At 34.7% G+C, this 18,958-nt stretch overlaps 1 protein-coding gene across 1 annotated transcript; it reads right to left on the bottom strand.

Moving 5' to 3' along the window:
- Nucleotides 1-656: 656 nt before the first annotated feature.
- LOC103487656 (protein PAT1 homolog) lies at nt 657-7,904 on the bottom strand. Its single transcript, XM_008446067.3, has 5 exons — nt 7,376-7,904; nt 6,536-6,678; nt 4,861-4,917; nt 3,897-3,951; nt 657-3,549 (listed from the first exon to the last, which is right to left on the bottom strand). The coding sequence occupies exons 1-5, from the start codon at nt 7,455-7,457 to the stop codon at nt 1,460-1,462; spliced, it is 2,427 nt and encodes an 808-aa protein (XP_008444289.2). The 5' UTR covers nt 7,458-7,904; the 3' UTR covers nt 657-1,459.
- Between the last annotated feature and the right edge of the window lie 11,054 nt (nt 7,905-18,958).

Here is an 18,958-nt window from a genome sequence, read left to right as displayed (position 1 = left end):
CTAGTTCTTTCTTAACCTGTATATTCATTTTTAAGGCTATAATGTCTAAATAATTATTTTCTTTTCATCCATTCCAAACATCTCAATTTCAATTCATTTTCACTTTCCAAAATTTGGATAGTATTCAAGACATTAACCTTAAAGTTAGAAATCATAGAAGTAAATCCTATAACAATTTAGTCCCTAAACATGTGATGATTTAGTTCTTACAATTAAAAATTAGTTTAAAATTTGTAGTGATTTAATCTTTATTATTTAATAAGATTTTTTACCTAAATAGATCTAAAATTTTATAAAATACAACATTTGCACAATGAAATAGTAAAAATTGACATGCACAATTCAAAGAATCTTCTTTATTTTGAGAAAGTTTGGTTAGCAAGTCGTTGAATACCGAAAGTTCATGGATTAAATTGATAGCAAAATTAATCATTACAAACCGAAATTTGAAGAGTAAATTTACTTTTACGAGAATTGACAAAAGTGTTTTTTGACCAACACTTAATTTCACAAATTTGGAAAATTTGGTGGGCACAAGCTGGACTCGTGACTATAGTGCCATCCAAATAATTGAATTGACATTCACAATCAGTAGCAAATATTAGATGATAAAGATACGATAATTATCCACAGAAAGCAAGAAAAGATGCATCACCTAAACCAAAAAGATGTTATTCCATTTCCCTCTAATCATTCATAGAAAAGATACAAGAGCACAACATAATGTCCAAAATACAAATGACCCAAGAAAAAAAAATTGTGGGAACAGTATTCCATCCTTACAATTTTTTTCTTATAAAAAATAAGAAGAAATAAAAAAAGAGGTTCCCCATAAGATATATATGAATTCCCCCCCTATTTCTTAGGGCTAAAAACAACCAACATCCAATTCCATATATATGAATCAATCAAACTTTTCCTTTTCGTTTTCCTTTTCCACTTCTCTCTCTAATGTGTTCACATAACTATAACATTTAAACACAAAAACAATCCCACCACCTCCTCAGGTAATTAGTAGGGAAGGACCATGGGAAATTGGTCGCAAACCAACCCTGTACATTCTAAACCCTCAACCATCAACAAATATCATGTCTCAACCACCCACCATTCTCAAGATCATAATATTCTTCTCTATCTAAACTTCTCCTACCAAACCCAGGAAAGAAAAAAAAAAAAAAAAAGAATGAAAGCTAAAACCCAACATAACAATGGCTGTTGCTTATGAGCGTCAAATTTTTCGAAAGTAAAAACATGAGGAATAATTCTGAGAGTAGAACTGCTTTTTTTTTTTTTGGCATGCTCTCGCCACTGTACCGAAAGAAAAAGAAACTTGAAGGGAGCAGTAGAGAGAGACCTCAAAATGGAGGAACGGGTGTCCTTCCATATATGACGATGAGATTATTTTGCAGGCTTCTTCATTGTGATTGTATAAAGAGCCACGTGCTCTTACTCCTCCTGATCATAAGGTGTTGCTATCACCGCCACTGAGCTCGGTCACACTTTGCTCGGCCACACTGTTGGTAAATCCACCAACAGGCATCGAGCGTTGGGCAAAATTTAACAACATTTTCTTCTGGTAACCATCGGTGTGGGGCAGACTTGCACGTAATACTTCAACTGGCATTTCTCGACTCATGGCAGCAGCAGCATCTGAGGCTGCTGCTGCTGCATTCTGTGGAGAGTGTCTGACTAGTGATTGCATGATAGTGTCATACTTGTTCACACAATACTTTGTAAGAATGTTGAAAAAATCATCAAAAGAAGCCTGCCAGAGAGATCGGTGGGTAAGGTTATAGTTGCACGCAGCATTAGGATCGGTTAAGAGTAGTGTAGCTCTCTCGAGACAAGATTTCAAAATCAAGGACGCGCCATCTCCAGCAGGGGACCCCAGAGGGCGAAGTGGAGGTTGCTCTGGGGAACAAACTACGGCAGCAAGACATGCACTTATAGCTCCAAGATCCATAGAATAGATTCGCAATGAAACAATTCTTGCAAGTTCACTAACGGAGTCTGCTGATGCGGGATCAGAAGGAACACTACCAAACAAGAATCTTAAGTGACGGAAAATGGCCATACAAACTATGCGCATAAGCTCACCTCCTGGCACAAGCAGCTTAAGGTACTTCGTTAGAAGCTTTAGACCCTTGGGAAGAGAAACCAACCTCAAGAAAACAAAATCATCTTTAGGAGCCAGCCCAACAGCATGACCATCTTTACTGAGTGGATCAATGATGTGAAATGATGATGCCAGTCCTTCCAACAAGACCTGGCGACGTCTTTTTAATTGAGCGCCACCGTCTTGGAACTGATTGAATTGCAGGAAACGATCAATATCATCCACATCAAGAAGTAGACAATGACCATCCTCAATTGTAACTCTAGCTGCCAGCATAGGCTCCTGTTCAAGGGGCTTCTCAGAAACCTTTTGATCAGCGCTTCCACCAACAGATGAACTTGGTGGATCAACTTCCAGAAGAGGTCGAGGTCTACGAATTGATGAAAATGGAACCCTACCAAGTGCTTCAACCTGAAGGAAAGCATGTGGCTCATTATTGGCCCGGGCACGTGGTGGAAGATCCCTTAGTTGATTAGGACAAAAATGATGCCTCAATTTTGCACCTGCAGATTTCCTTGAAAGACAAGCCTGGTGATAGTAGTCATCTACATATGGATCGTTACTATGTGTTGCTGCGAGCTGCATTCTAACAATATTCTCTAATTCATCAGCTGTCATATACTTGGATCTATAGAAAGGCCACCCAAATTCATTCCTAAAACTATTGGTCTCATAACCCTGATGGATAAAACGAGTATTCTGTCTACCTTTCTGAGACCTAGGCCTTTGATCCCTCATGTCTGGTAGGCCAAGCATGGCTTCCAACTTGTTCATTAAGTGGGGAGGACCCGAAGATGGGTGGGAATTGAAAAGATGGGACTGAAAACCAGGTAGAGAACCACCAAATGGAGGCTGAACAGGATGCTGCAACTTATGCCGTTGCTGAGGTGGTAACTGCGGAAATCCATTCTGATTTGATAACTGCTGAGGCAATAAATTGTTTAGGTGACTAGAATGTTCTCCCGGAAACATGCCAGTTTGGTTGACCCATTGGCTTTGTGGTCCGCCGTTATTAGAGAGGCCAGAGTTAAGTTGCAGCATGCTTCCAAACCGTGAACCAGGATTAAAACCAGCAATCTGAGAGTTTGGAGGTGTGAGATTTGATGGTGATAATGACGCTATATGACGTCCACCAGAAACAAAAGGCATATTTAAATGGCTTGAATGCTGGTTTGGTGAAGCATGAGGAGATATTCCGCTAGGAGGATATGAAGTCTTTGGCACCAAAATTGGCTCACTAGAGAACTGTTGATGATATTGCTGCACCTGCGGTTGATCAGGGTAAGATGATGTCCTATACAAAGATGTAGATTCTGCAAGAGAGGAAGAATGTGGATGTGAGGACCATCTTTTGCCTTCCTGAGCACTTTCGACATGCTGGCCAAGCCAATTAGAGAAACCCTCCTCGTGTGCCCATTGATTGACTGACGAACCTAGAAGAGTAGATGGTAACAAAAACAAAAACAAAAAGAAATAAAAGAAATCGATCAATGATTTGCAACAAAGTTGTGAATAAAGATGCAAATGCAAATCTTTCAATTTTCCAACATTTTTTTTTTCCAAAGGGAATTTTACAAAAATGCAAATCTTCTCAGTGTCAAAATTTCTAGACCTGCCCTGATGAAGTTCAGAGCACCAAACTATGTTTGTCTGCGGCTTAAAGCCATGTTACGTAGACCATCTCGGAGAAAAAGAAAAACTATTGTATCAGAACTATTAGTTTACATGCGACCAACAAGTATTAATTTAGCATCACAAAGAGTTGACAGGCAAAACTCACTTTCTCTCAATAGACCTCCAATAACTCCTCTTGGCCTGCTAGCAACCTCATTGACCTGGAACGACACAATAATAATCAAATCAAATATCGATAACAATAGAGAAACAAAATGCCATGCATGCAAGGAGTTCTAAAAATGCCCAATTGGAGGAAAAGAATATGCAACCACTAACTTCTTGTAAAACAAATCAATCTTCAGTTCATCTAGATGGACAATGCCAAATCAAATTTCCTTCTCCTTAGTTCTCTCCCGAAGAAATTTATACAAACTTTATACAGTGTGGACCTTTATGTTGAAATGGTAGCAATCAATTATGTCCTTCCCACACAAAAAGCAAGGAAGTAAGTCACCAGAAACAGGCATAATTTGATATTCCAATCTGAGTTGTTAAATTTTATTTCATCTTAAAAAGCAATTGGTAGTCCAGACTCCTTCGTGGTTGTCCTTCGACAATTTGAGACAATAATAATAAAACAAATTATAAATTATAAAAAGCATAATTTTTTTGGGTAGAAATGGTGGCGATCGAGCATTTGTCTTCAAGTAAGGTAACCAGTGTCTTCATTCATTGGACTGTGCCGATTGGATTGGCAATATGTATAATTGCCAATTATTGCTCATTAACAGTTATATAGATAATTGAAACAGCACACAATAACGATGATGTTAACACCTCTCTTAACCCTCCCTTGCCCAGTATCCCCCCCATTACAAAGCGAACTACCATTCTAGCTTAACACTGGGGAATACAAAATTCTGAGGAAGAAATGACCTTATGGATAGGAAACTACTCATGGAGTTGCAAATATACATAGAAAGCATTAAGATTCCATTTATTGTATAGGAAGGAAGATACAGATACAAGTTTGAATAGAAATCATAGAAATGGAAAATCAGATTAGGCAGCCACTTCTAAGTTGTAAACAAGAATAGCAGGAGGCCAAAAACTTTTACGTTTCTAACCTTTTCAAATGAAGAAACAGGATCGTCAATATCAGATGGAGGCCTAAAGTCTTCACTCTGCAAACCAAATGGAGAAGTTAGCTAAAACCAAGCACATGGAAGTTATGAATTATAAATGAATACCCAACAGGTTGCTCTTAATATTGGCATGTTTTGTAACAGAGCAACAAAAAATAACAGTAGGGAAAATGCAACATGTGCAATAAGAGAACAAGAAATTAACCAGTTCACTCAAAGTGCATTAGAAAAGTTTCAAGCTCACATCAACACCATTTTTTCCCATCAAGACTACCATATGCAACTTCAAAAGCTTACTATTAAATGAGATACAACCATGATTCCTATGGGCCATTTTTTTAAGTTGTCTGGCTTAATCTAAAACTGGTATGTCTTTCTGTTTTCTTTACGGACTGCTAAAATATTTACAACATAAAAGAAATAAGAAACCAGTAGCACTAGTGATAAGAAGCCAACAAGAGTCAAAATTTCATGGAGGGAAGATGAAAGAATTGCAACCATATAAGGGACCCACACAGTCTTAAAAAAAGGCTTTGATCTGAGAAAATGAGACCTAAGGAATAATTATAAAACTCTCGACCATAGAAACCCAAAGAGAAACATTAACCCGCAAAATAGCTCAAATGTCAATAAACAAACAATCCTTAGCACGAAAGGATGATTGAAGAAGAAGCACACCCATTGTAGATCTGCACATAACAAGTCTCACTTGAAAACAAGTCTAGCTTGAAAACAATTTAAAACTAACAAGGCAATTTGACATCTCCAATACATGTGATCAACGTCATCAGACGCTCTTCTACAAAGAATCCGACACTATGCCCCTATCAAAGAGGACGTCCTCAACACACGATCCTAGGTCTTAACATTACCATGAAACACTTATCAAATAAGGAATTTGACCTGCATTTTATCATTCCAGCAAGGTAAAGATTGGATCACTAAAAAAGGGGGTCTACAAGAGAATCCTTCTAAAGAATTGTACCCCAAAGACCAATACCCTTCCCCCTCAGACAGACTAAAATCCAAAATGGAAAAGAGACCGACAATGTTCATCATTTCTCTATCGGGCAAAGGACAACATAACCCAAGAGAAAGAGAAAGGGTGCAAATAGAAGGTAACATAGGGGCCATCAAATGAAGCATCTTGGAAGAAAATAATACAAACAAGGAAATAACAAGCTAAGGGGTTTTGATAGAATGATAGTTAAAAAAGTGGCAAGGTGAAAAGGATTAAATTGAACAGGACCTCCAACTTGGAGATACTTTCTGTGCTCCAATGACAACTGAGTTGTCTTGGACAGTGATTCCAAATAAATAAATAAATAATCTAGTTAGCGAGCTGGTTTTATTGCTATATTGTTGAATATTTGCTTGCAAATAAATGGGAACAAACTGTTTGAACATCATAGATCAGCGAAGTTGTTTGGTGCTTAATTTCTTCAACATATTTCTCATGACGTTTTTATAATTTCATGGTTATTGATTTCTCTGTTGAGTGATTTTGTAATTTAAAATTTCAGAACTTGTAGGGCATGGAATTTCACTTGGAGTTCTAGTCAATCATATGCAACTACCAATGAATCCCAAAAGAAAACATGTGCATCCAGCTAAAAATAGAAGAATAACTGCATAGAACAAAGGAAATGATGGGTACCTCCTTATCAAACAAAAACTCCTCCTCCTCAATCCCAGCAGCAAGTGTATCATCCTCTTCATCTTCTAATCCCCCCAATTCAACCTCCTCCATGACATCCTTGCCAAAAAATGCATACTGTGATGCATCAAATAGAGCATCTTCTGCAACATTGAAAACTAAATCACAATGCTTGCATCTTCATTATAGAATTAGAGATCAAAATATTTTTCAGATCTAATAAGAGATAAATAAACAAATAAATGAAGTAAATGCAAGAAGCCAACCAAAAAAAGGACTGAGTCTGAAAATATTTATCAAGAGTTATCTCTATCTCTCTCTACAGAATCAAGAGTCCTATTAAAGAATCAAATAAACCCCCTCTAAAGTTATCTCCCATTATTCTGGTGAAGTTTCAAAAAAGAAAAAGAACACAACAATTTAAAATGCAGCTGCTGCAATAACACAGATGAACTCCAGTGATTATCATAAAGGACATTTACGTCATAAAACAACAGCAATCCCTCCTCGAAACCAAGAACGCTTCCCTTAAAGAAATTGACACGAAATTCATAGATAGAGAACTGAGAACCATCCGAGACAACTGCCATAATCCCCAACCAAATAGTTATCTACTTAATCCTTGACAATTGTTCCATCCCAATAACAAGACGAGGAAAAAATCCTGACATCCTTCAGAAGATTCAAGGACACAAGAGTTCAAAAACAATAAATACACAACTACCACCACCACTAAAGCTCAAATTTCTGAATTACCCACTTCATCTACCCAACTTAAAAATAAAAAGAAGTTGAAACAAAATGGATCTGAAGACCAAGGTTTCAAGAAAAAAAATATACCCGTGGAATTGGCTCCAAAACGATTGAGATCCTCGGATGTAGATGCCACTTGAACTCTAGCTCCGCTACCAAAACCATCCATGTCTGCGACTCTCAATTAATCGAGACGAAGAACAAGAACATGGAAATCGAATCTTAACCTTAATAAACAAGAAGAAGTACGCCGAAATAGGATCCGAAACTAAAGAAAAATACCAACAAAGAGAGAAAATCAAAAACCCTAACAGGTCAAAATCCTAGGGTTTGTGCGGAAATGGCCTGGAAAAAAGAAAATTCCCAAAAAAAAATATGTACAGCTTGATTGTAGAGTAATACTAGTGTGTCGTCCCCATGGATTGAGCTTGCTTTTGTCAGTGAAATGGCTTTTTTAAGGATTGAAATTGGAAAAAAATTGATCGGAGAGAGAAACCCAAATTTGGAATTGGAACCCTAAAAAGAGATAACGATTAGCGGGGGATTTTATTTGGACGATTGAAAAAGATGGGTCCTCTTTCTTCTTCGTTCTTCTTCTTTTCTTTTCTTTTTTTTCTTTTTTCTTTTTTTCTTTTTAATTTTTGAATTTGTTTTATTTGTTTCTTAATTTTATTTTTCACAGATCATGATTCATTATATAACGAGAATTCGTACTGGAAATTCCTTTTTTTAAACCTTTTGTTATCCTATTTATATTTTTCTTTAACTGTAATTTGTAAATATCTTAAAAGAAAATTGAGTTTTTTTCTTTTTCTTCTGTTGTAATAGTTTTGAAATCTTCATTTTTTATTTTATCTAATAATCTTTTTAAGTTTTTACTTGGATTTTTTTAGATAAATGTTTGTGAATAACGAAATAAACTAACCTATTTATAATATAACAAAAAATTTATTGTCAATTAGTGATAGATAGTGATAAACATTGATAGGTATTTTAGGAAGTACTCGTACTTTGGAAAGGGTGAGGAGTTAGACCATTGTGGGTATGGTGGTCTTTCCACACACCACCATCGGTCGAGGGCAAGATCAAAAAGAAAAAAAATTTCATTATAAATTTAGTTTATCTTATCTTTTTTGTGTGAACTTGTCTTCACACATTCAATGGAATAACTCGAACTCACATTATGTGGCGACTATGCATTCAGTTTTATGGTTGTTTTATCTAGAGACACTGAAATACCTTCAAAACTTCTTGCACAAACAAGGACAAAGTCGTGGAACGTCTCAAAGAGAGCGAGTTTTGTGACTCAGCCATTAACAAGTATTTGTTTTGTAGGTTTCCATTAGTGACAATTCATCTGATGTTTCCAATTGTTGACAATTGGAGATTCCTACGATAACAAAAATAAATAAACTTATACATGACAATGAATTCAAATGTATTCACCTCGTGATATAGGGTATTATTGACGTCAAGTTGTGGCTAGAGAGGACATACTTGACTTTTCAAATGACATCGACAGTAAATTTGTAATTTATGGAAAATAAGACCTGCAAAACAAAGAGAAAGGGTTATGATGTCTAAGTAAGTAAGAGAAATATAGATTGAAAATTATAGCAAATGGCACATAATTTATGAAATAAACTAAAGTACAACAAAACGATAAAACATTGCAAAGATAACAAATATTGATTGTGGGTCCTATAAAAGACAATCTCTTGATGCTCATAAGAGATATATGTACCCTGAATAGATCGTCTACCTAATGGTTGACTTTCAAACCAGCAAAAAAAAAGCTCTAATCGCTATGCTGGGAGTATAGGAAAGTAAGGACAAGCAAGAGGGCCATGGCTAAAGTGTACTTCCCTGTGAGCTTGCTTAGTGGCGAGACCTAGTTGTCTCCATCCATGCACTAGGGGAAGGCGATTTTTAGGCACCTCGAGTCCCTTGTACCTTGGTTAAATGCAATAGGTTGTTCGCAACTTCACACAATCAGACCTTAGATTGATTTGAAAAGAGGATATAGGACATGCTTGAGTAGAACGACCTCTCAGTCAAAGGCCCTGTTCTATTGAGGAGACCTATTTTTGCCATAGGTCACTATCTTAACCTACGACCAGTCCTAGTTTGCATCCTTCGGGTCAACTGGTAAAACTTTTTTAAATGTTGAGTCTACCCTTTGGTGCATGGTTTCCTTCTCTTTTTTTTTTCCTCACTTTTCTTTCTCTGTTGCATATGAATTTCAGGATAAAGGAGAACCAAGTTTGCCCTTCTCCTATGCGATATCTCTCCCTTCTTTTTCTCTTTCTTCTTCCTTTTCTTTCTCCGTTACATGGTTCCAATTTTTCTCCCTCTCCTCCACCACTGCCACACATCGTTGTCGCCTCTCACCCTCTATATGTTTCTCCTATTTCTCTCTTGGCCTTGCTTGAACAACCATCGGATCATAACCTCAACTAGATCATCGTTCTCGACCATGCTCCCCGAACGATTTTTGTTTTTTAAGGTCGCATCTTGAACCTCTTGTTCTTGGCTCGGATTAACGAGTTGTGGGTTTAGATCAAGGTGGCTAGGCGTCAAGCTTCAATAACTCAATTTCATTTGGTAATACCAATTTCGCGACGAGTCAACTCAATGCAAGTTAATGATCTCATATATCAACTTTGATAGTTTCCCAAATAAATAATTTTGTATAGTCAATGGCTATCATTCATAAAAACTATCACTAATAGCCGCTATTAATTAATTGTAGCAACTGATAGCAACTATTAATGGTAGCAGTTGATAGCACATTTCTCAAAATGAAAATTATCATTGACAACATCTATTTGGAATAACAACTTATAGCAACTATCAATTACTATCACTGATAGTTGTTATAAGTGATAACTTTAAAAATTGAGAAAACCATAAAGAAACACTCGTAAATGGTAACAAACAAAAGGTTATCACTAATAGCAGTTATCGATGATAGCAACTATCAGTGATATTCACTTATTGCAACTATTAGTGATAGCAATTTATAACTACTATCAATTGTTATCACTTGCAGTTCTTAACATTGATAGTAGCTATCAGTTGCTATCACTTATAGGTTTTATTATTGATATCTTTTCACATGTGAAAATCGAAAGAAAAGAAATGTGCACGAAACAATGGTTGGGCATGTGTTTTATAGTCTTTTACCAAATTTTGAACTATGTATGCAGTTATTTCATCCTCATGTCATATATTTTATTGTTTTTTACTTAAATTCCATTGATGAAACTGGTCGATTATAGAAGAGAAAATAAGTCAAAAGATTTAGTTTAATCTTAGGATCTCATCTCCTAGATTCAGATACCTCATATAGGGTTATAATGATGTATTTATATGAAGAATTAGATGGAGTACATCTTTTCCTCTTAAGGATGGTATGCTTCTTTCCTAGTCTTAATAAATTGGGACTATATTTTATTGGATAATCTACTTTATCTTGTATATCTTATATTTATATTTGTTTGGCATGTTTGTTCTAGTCAAACTTACTCACAACATTAGCCCTTACTCTCAAGTTGGAAATCATGATTCAGCCTGTTTTGTTGTTAGTTGGACTCTCTGAATTCAACTTAGAAGTACTATTTTACAGAACACACAATTTTTACAAAAGAAGGATAAGAAAATCTAATAAAATAATTATGTTATACGTTATTTAGTTATTACTAAATAACATGAGATTAATACATTTGCAGTTGCCAACATGAGCTCAACTCACTTTGATACCATATATACACCCTAGACCCAGAATTCGGAATTTAGATCTTCGACATTTTCCTGCATCTCCTACAACCTGACAGCATCATTCTTACTTATCTTAAAGACTTATTAGAGTGAAAGTTGTCGCCACAAATCAACACTAGCTCTTTCTGCATGCTTTGTCCTTACTCACATGCATCATAGAAAATTTTCCAAAATGTCACCCAATATAGGGTTGTTCTAAGCTAAGTACACTTAATTTTGAAGTTCCTACAATCGAGCCATCGACAAGGAAGGTGCACCTTGTTAGTATAGGTATTAACTCTTATTTCTTTAAAGTCTTTCTTAACCTTTATTTCATGTATTTTGGATCCCTTTTATTCAGTTGTGATATCATATCATTCATATTCCCCTCCTAAACTCAGGGCGGTACTGAAAGGATGAAAGCCCTTTGCATAGCGGAAGAGTTACAGAGACTTTAACTCAATTTAATTAAGAACCTAAAAAATACCAATACATTGGCAAAAGAAATTACAAAACTAATTTATGTGGCTATGACTAAGCATGGTGAATTAAAAATAAAATAAGAGAAAAACAAAGAAGAGGAAACTTACGATCGTTGACGTCTCTAAATCTACCAAAAGCTAATTTGGAGCAGCACCACTTGGAAATCTTCCTATTCTCTTGATTGAGATTGTTTGTGTGAACCAAATTGGAAGGAGAGAATTATTAGAGAGAAAAAATTTCAGAGAGAAAACGTCGTACGTAAAAATTACAAAACTCTTCTGTGAATCGTACCGGTAACTCCTTTTTCTTGTTTGAAGAAGAGGGAAGTTGAGAGAAGAATGGAAACGTGGGAAAACCACCCACGTTCCCTATTAATTTAATAAATTAAAATTAAAATAAATAAATAAATAATTTAATAATTAATTAAATCATATTTAATTAATATTTCATTTAAATCATATTTAATTAATATTTCATTTAAAACATATTTAAATGAATATCTCTCGCATAACTTACAGTTTTAATTTAATTAATTTAATTAAATCAAAATAAAATAAACTATTGATTAATTATCAAATTAATTAATTTCTAAATTAAATATTTTATATTTTATTTAATCCAAATTTGAATCATATTCATATATTAATTTCTCTCGTAACCTATAGTTTTAATATTTATCATATACACATTAAATTTTAACCTATATTTTTAATATGAATCTATTTCACACTAAATTAATATTTGAACTTATTAAAATATTTTATTCTTTCATAAATTAATTTTGAATCATATTTAAAATTAAATTTATATATTAAAGTCTAATTAAAATATAAACTTTATATTATAATGTATCACCATACATTATATTAATTCCTAAAGTAAATTTAAACATTTCAAATTACAACAAATATAAATAAATCTCATTACCCTTTACGAGCTAGGAAGGGAACATAATGGATCTACAAATCAGAAGCTACAACGGTATGAGATTAATTGGCTAAACTCATTAACCACATGAATCAATATTCGTTAACTGTGTGTACACTCCACTAAAGACTCACAATTGAACTCTTATCACTGTAGATATATTTATGTGTCCACAGATATAAACCAATACCAGTAAGTTAGTCCTTCACAAGTGTTCCTAACACCAGTGGGGTCAAATTACCGTTTTACTCTTAGGTTACTGCTAGTCATTAAATACCAATGCTCCTCTAATAAACAACATATTTATGGTTCAACCACTAAATAGAAACTTTTCTCGTGCCATAGAGAGGGTAGGGTACTTTGTTCAAGTCCCGGAGACACAATTTAAAGGCATACTTATCTACTTACCTTAAAATCGGGAATGAGTGCATTCCATCTTGTGTGATTATGTTTCCAGCTCCCCACTCGATCTTGTCCCCAAAATGATAAGCCTATTGAGTCGACAATCTGACTACTCTCACCCGTACAAATCAGAGGACAATCCCTCGCTAACAGGAGTTCATAATACGCTAAGGATTAAGACTAAGTTACCTAAGGCATCATAATGAAATAGAAACCCAACTAGTTAAGGGATTTACATCTAGTAATTACTATTTTGTGATTTGGTCTTATGCAAACTCATTGCATAGGATATCCTTACTCGCATGTTGTATACACGAACGCATTGGATCAATGCGTTTGTATCAAATACAAAATGAGCCGTATCCATAGTGTTACGAGAATAAGGTACCCAGTCTTAACCCTATACTATAGACCCTTTAAGCTGATCTTGAACACAAATCCCCATATGTCTCTACATACTATTCAAGACTCATCAAATAACTTAGGATGTTAGTTTATTGGATTTAGGTTATTAAGACCAAACTAATAATATAATCAATAACACTTATTGAAATAATAATAAAACACTTTATTAATAATGGTCAATGGATTATATTTACTATCTACGAGTTTTATGACGAAAAATCCAACAGGTACTAATTATGTATTTACGTGAAGAATTAGATGAAGTATATCTTTTCCTATTAGGGTAAGAATGAAATATTTCTTTCATAATTCTAATAAGCTATTATGATTATATTTGATTAGATAAATTCACTTTTTGCACTTATTTTCTTTTGGCAAATTTCCTCAAGTCCACGTTTACCTACGACAAATATATAATTTAACTAATGAAGGTATATGCTCTTTTTTTTTTTTCCTTTCAATAAGTTAATGAAGATATGGTCATGTTAGAATCATATTGTAATTGGATCATGTTTTGACTATCTTATGTCAAATAATATCGCAAAAATATAAAATATACAAACTTATTATAGTTATATGCTTTTTGAAAATGTTAGCAAGTTTGAATTGTTATATTGGTTTATGTGACGTAATGCTATACTTGAAACTATCTTAGTGTTGTTTGAATTATTTATTGTAATTAGTTTGCATAGTTTATGGAATACTTCTCTTACTTTACTGTAAAAAAATTGTTTTTATTATGAATATTCTACATATTATTAGATGTCCATAACCTCCTTAGGTTACAAATTCATCCAATATCCTCTCCCATCAACATAACTTTCTTGTCCCCTATTTATATTTGGTTTTGTAACCATTATTCTCACAACCCTATACATAGAGGTTGTAGAGATCATTTGTATACACACCACAATTGAGTTCAATTGTCTTCTCTTCTTCCTCTCTCCTCTATTCTTCTTTTTGGTTGTTTCATTGTTCTTTATTTCATAACACGTTATCAGCACAAGTCTTACCACTTTGGAAATTGTGTAAAAATTGATTTTGATTCATGTTAAAGATCCACTAGAATCTTCTCTATAGTTTTGAGGTATTCAGAATCTCGTTCAAGTACAGTGAGTGTTTTAATTTTGGTGACTTTGCATATGTATGTATTTGGTGTATTCATCATTTATCTTTCACCACCATGATTCATCTTTCTTGAATTTAAACATAAAAATGAAATAAGATGAATTTAAACATTTGGGGGCTATTTGGGGTTAGGGTTGGCACTGTGGGCTTGGATTAGCCCAACCCTAACCCCTGTTTGGGCCGAGTATTAAGGAAACAGTTTCCTTAACACGGATTCAATCTCCCTTTTTCGGTCGAAACCCTCCCCGCCTCTTCACCTTCAATCCGTGTTTACCATTTCTCCTCAATTCGTGTTCGTTCGAAACCCTTTCCCCCTCAATCCGTGTTCGTGCGAAACCCTTTTCCCCTCAATCCATGTTCGTTCGAAACTCTTTTCCCCTTCCTTCGTAATTCTCCCTCATCAAATCCCCTCAAATCGCCCTCTTTCGTTCTGTGTTCTTCCTCTTTCGGTGTGTTCTCCCTCTTTCGGTGTGCTTTCCCTCTTTCGGTGTGTTGTTCCTATTTTGTTTTGTGTTCTTCCTCAAGAAATGGTTGAATCGTTGTTCACTAATTGTTCTCCCTCAATCCGTCTTCATGCAAAAATGGTTGCGTGTTCGTTCAATCCGTCTGTTTCGTTGCCTGTTTTCTCTATTCCGTTGAATCGTTGAATCATTTTTTTCTCCTTATTTGATTCTCTGTTCTTCCTCAATCCGTGTTCCTGCAAATGGATTTTGGGGTTAGGGTTTGGTCGATTGGAGACAATTCGTTTAGTCGAATCTCTATCTACATCTCTCTCATCCGTCTCTCTCACTCCCGAAAGGACCCGTTGTGTTTGTTGAAGCCGATCCTTCCACGGTGTTAGCTCCAAACATGATAACCTTTCAGTTATTGTTTTGCCTCCAAATTCTTTTTGTTGAAGGCGATCCTAATTGCAAAATCCTTGTCGCTCGAGGTTCCATTGTTGCGGCTGGGTGTTTGGCTTGGCATTTCGTTATTCCTAATCTGATAAGACAAAAACTTCATCCCTTCTCTGCCAATGGTTGCCGATCGAGCTTGGTAGCGAGGTATTGGACTCTTTTTCAATCCAATTTCATAGCCGATGATGAGTTTAATCTTTTTATACAAACTTATTTTCTTACTATTTTTTTCCATATGTGTATGTACCCTGATTAGGAATATCTCTTCTGATTTATGTAATGTATGTTGAGATTGCATTCTGTCTTCCTGCCAATATGTTTGGATTGAATTTTGTGTTCTTGTCAATATATCTTGCATTATGTCTTCTTGCCAATATATTTTGCATTTTGTCTTATTCCAATATATGTTGCATTCTGTCAACTTCCAATATATCTTGCATTCTGTCTTCTTCGAATATATCTTGCATTCTGTCTTCTTCCAATATATCTTGTATTCTGTCTTCTTCCTTTATATTGTACAAAATTTTGTTTGCCTTCCATTATGTGTTATTTGCTTACTTTTCAGTTTACTTTGGTTTACTTGTTGGTTAGGTTTTCATTGGTTCGGTTTAGTTTCGTTTACTTTCTTGCCCTTAAACTTGTTTCTGCCCTGCCTTTAGTTTGGTTTACTTTATTGCCCTTCAATTTGTTTCTGTCCTTCATTCCATATATATATATATATATATATATATATATATATATATTGGAAAAATCTCTTCATTTCTGTTTTGTCTCTTCAATAATTTGTCTTTATCTTCTAATGTGTACTTGGTTGCAAAATAACTTGGTAAATCTACTTTTGACTGTTGTTTGACTTATCTTCTAGCCTACTTTTGCAGAGATTTCACTGCCTTTTCTTGGTTGGGTCATTTATTTTCATATTTAATCCTCATATCCTCTCTATATAAACTTGTTTTCTACTTATCATTTACCACTTCCATTTCTCATTGCTTGGGTCTGTCCTTCATATTCTTCTTCTTCTTTCGTAGGTAAATGGCTCTTTGTTCATATTCTTCTTCTTTTGTATGTCCACTATGTTTGTATGTCTTATTCTCTCACGGTTTGTATGCTTATGTTTGTATGCCTTCTTCTCTCTCTGTTTCTGCATTGTTCTCTCACTGTTTCTGCCATCTTTTGTATGTCCACTATGTTTCTATGTTTTATTCTCTCACGGTTTTTATGCCTATGTTTGTATGCTTATTCTCTCTCTGTTTCTGCATTGTTCTCTCACTGTTTCTGCCATCTTTTGTATGTCCACTATGTTTCTATGTCTTATTCTCTCACGGTTTTTATGCCTATGTTTGTATGCCTTCTTCTCTCTCTGTTTCTGCATTGTTCTCTCACTGTTTCTGCCATCTTTTGTATGTCCACTATGATTCTATGTCTTATTCTCTCACGGTTTGTATGCCTAAGTTTGTATGCCTTCTTCTCTTTCAGTTTCTGCATTATTCTCTCACCATTTCTGCCCTGTTTTTGCCAGTATGTTGCTGTGATGTTTATCACCTACTTTCTGCCTATTTTTTTACATGTGTTTCTGCATTTGTTGTTTGTTTTTTATCCCTCTTAATTGATGTTTGAAACACGATGAAATCTGGTTCAAGTTATTGAACCGATTTCTATACTCTGAGACAACTTAACATTTGTTTTTAAATTTTATTTTTTTGTTTTGAATGGTTTTTTTTACGGTTTCAATATCGGGTCAATGGTTCTCAAAACAAGGTATGCACTTCTTCCGTTTTTGTTTTCCAAATAGGTTGCATTTCAAAAACGTGTACTAACTTGTTCATTTTTTTTTTTCAGAATGTTCCCTGTTATCCCACACTTACAAGAGGTATTATGGGTTACGCATATGTACATTAAACTTCCATGTTCTATTTTTTCATTTAAGTACATTATAAATTATGTATGTATGTATTTTGATGGCTTATGACTATTTCTTTTGTAATAATTTATTTTGATGGACATTTCATTTATATACATTGAATAATATTATTTTTCTTTCCATTGTATGTTTTGGATTTTTGTTCAAATTAGGTTCCACGTTCAACAAACGTTCTTTAAACCCGATTTTCTTACCAATGTTTATAATGAAAGAAATAAAGCAAATAACCTAACAAAATTAACATACCAATTTTTCTAAGTTCACAATTTTGTAATGAAAAAGTTTTCAAAGTTTGAAAAATCGTTGTAAGTAAGACAATAAAAACAATTCTACAAGTTGACAATTTTTTTATGAAAAAAGTATTCAAAGTCTTATTTCTCTTTTCTTACTTTATATTTTTTCCGTCAAGTCTACCAAATCATTTTGTCAAAAAGAAAACCGTAAACCTAGTTTAAGGAAAATTGATATTAATGAGATAGAGAGTCGAAAACGAACTAATAATGAGAGTACATAATCATTTCTTAAAAAAATGCAAATCTAACAAAACATATTATTAAAATTTGATAGACTTTATAAAAGAAATAATATTATACCAATTAATATTGTGTTTGTCCTTACTTCCATTTGTTATTAAAAAAAAAGTAGTACATATTTCTTCCATTAAGTTTTTATACATGAAAAGAATAGTTATGATTAAGTTTCGTAGGTAAAATTTAAGAACTAATTAGGCATAAAGTATAGGTGAGTGAATGAACTTCTAATAAGCTTCATACATGACATGTACCGCATATTAAATAGGGGGGATTAGCAAATTACTAAGTCTAGGGTATTAGTAAGTGCGTCATAAGCTTTAATTACGGATTTTTCCCAATGTATATGGATATTGTACTAATTCACTTAGTACATATTTTTAGGAAACTTTACATAGTTTGTAATGGACCAACAAACACTCCTTGGCGTCCAAACTGCGTTCACGCTGGCCCAACGTCAGATCTTACTAACGTTGGAGCTACTAATGAACGACAATAGGCGTATCACATATACACCGTCTGATACACGCCATAGAACAAGGCAGCTTGCGTACTTTCGCATGATACACGAGTCAGATCTTGTGTGTCACCAAAGCACGCGAATGGACAAGCGAACATTCGCAATTCTATGTCATTTACTTCAGACTGTATCTGGTCTTTCATCCACCGAGATTGTCAACGTCGAGGAAATGGTAGCAATGTTCTTGCACGTCCTTGCCCATGACGTGAAGAACCGCGCAATTCAAAGGAAAACACTTCGGTGAGACAGTATCGCGACATTTTAACCTTGTACTATTGGCTGTCGTCCGACTATACGAGGAGTTGATAAAGCGACCTGTTTCGATGACAAACAACTGTAATGATCAACGTTGGAAGTGTTTCGAGGTGACATGGTACAAGTTTAATATATTTGACCTTAATGTACATGGCACTTATATCGGCGTGTTTATTCCAACCTACAGAATTACCTTGGTGCGTTAGACGGGACGTACATAAAGGTGAACGTCCCCACAACAGATCGGCCTACATTCAGAACACGTAAGAGGAAAATTATCACGAACGTACTGGGTGTGCGACACGAAAGGAGATTTCGTTTATGTCCTCGTCGATTGGGAAGGATCGGCAGCACACTCGCAGATTCTACGTGATGCTCTGTCATGGGAAAATGGACTACAAGTGCCAAAGGGTATATCTTATTTATAATAACACAATGCCGCTT

The sequence above is a fragment of the Cucumis melo genome, chromosome 7, assembly GCF_025177605.1.
Source record: "Cucumis melo cultivar AY chromosome 7, USDA_Cmelo_AY_1.0, whole genome shotgun sequence".
In the NCBI taxonomy this organism is placed as follows: Eukaryota; Viridiplantae; Streptophyta; class Magnoliopsida; order Cucurbitales; family Cucurbitaceae; genus Cucumis; species Cucumis melo.
This window is presented reverse-complemented; position numbering and strand designations above follow the sequence as displayed.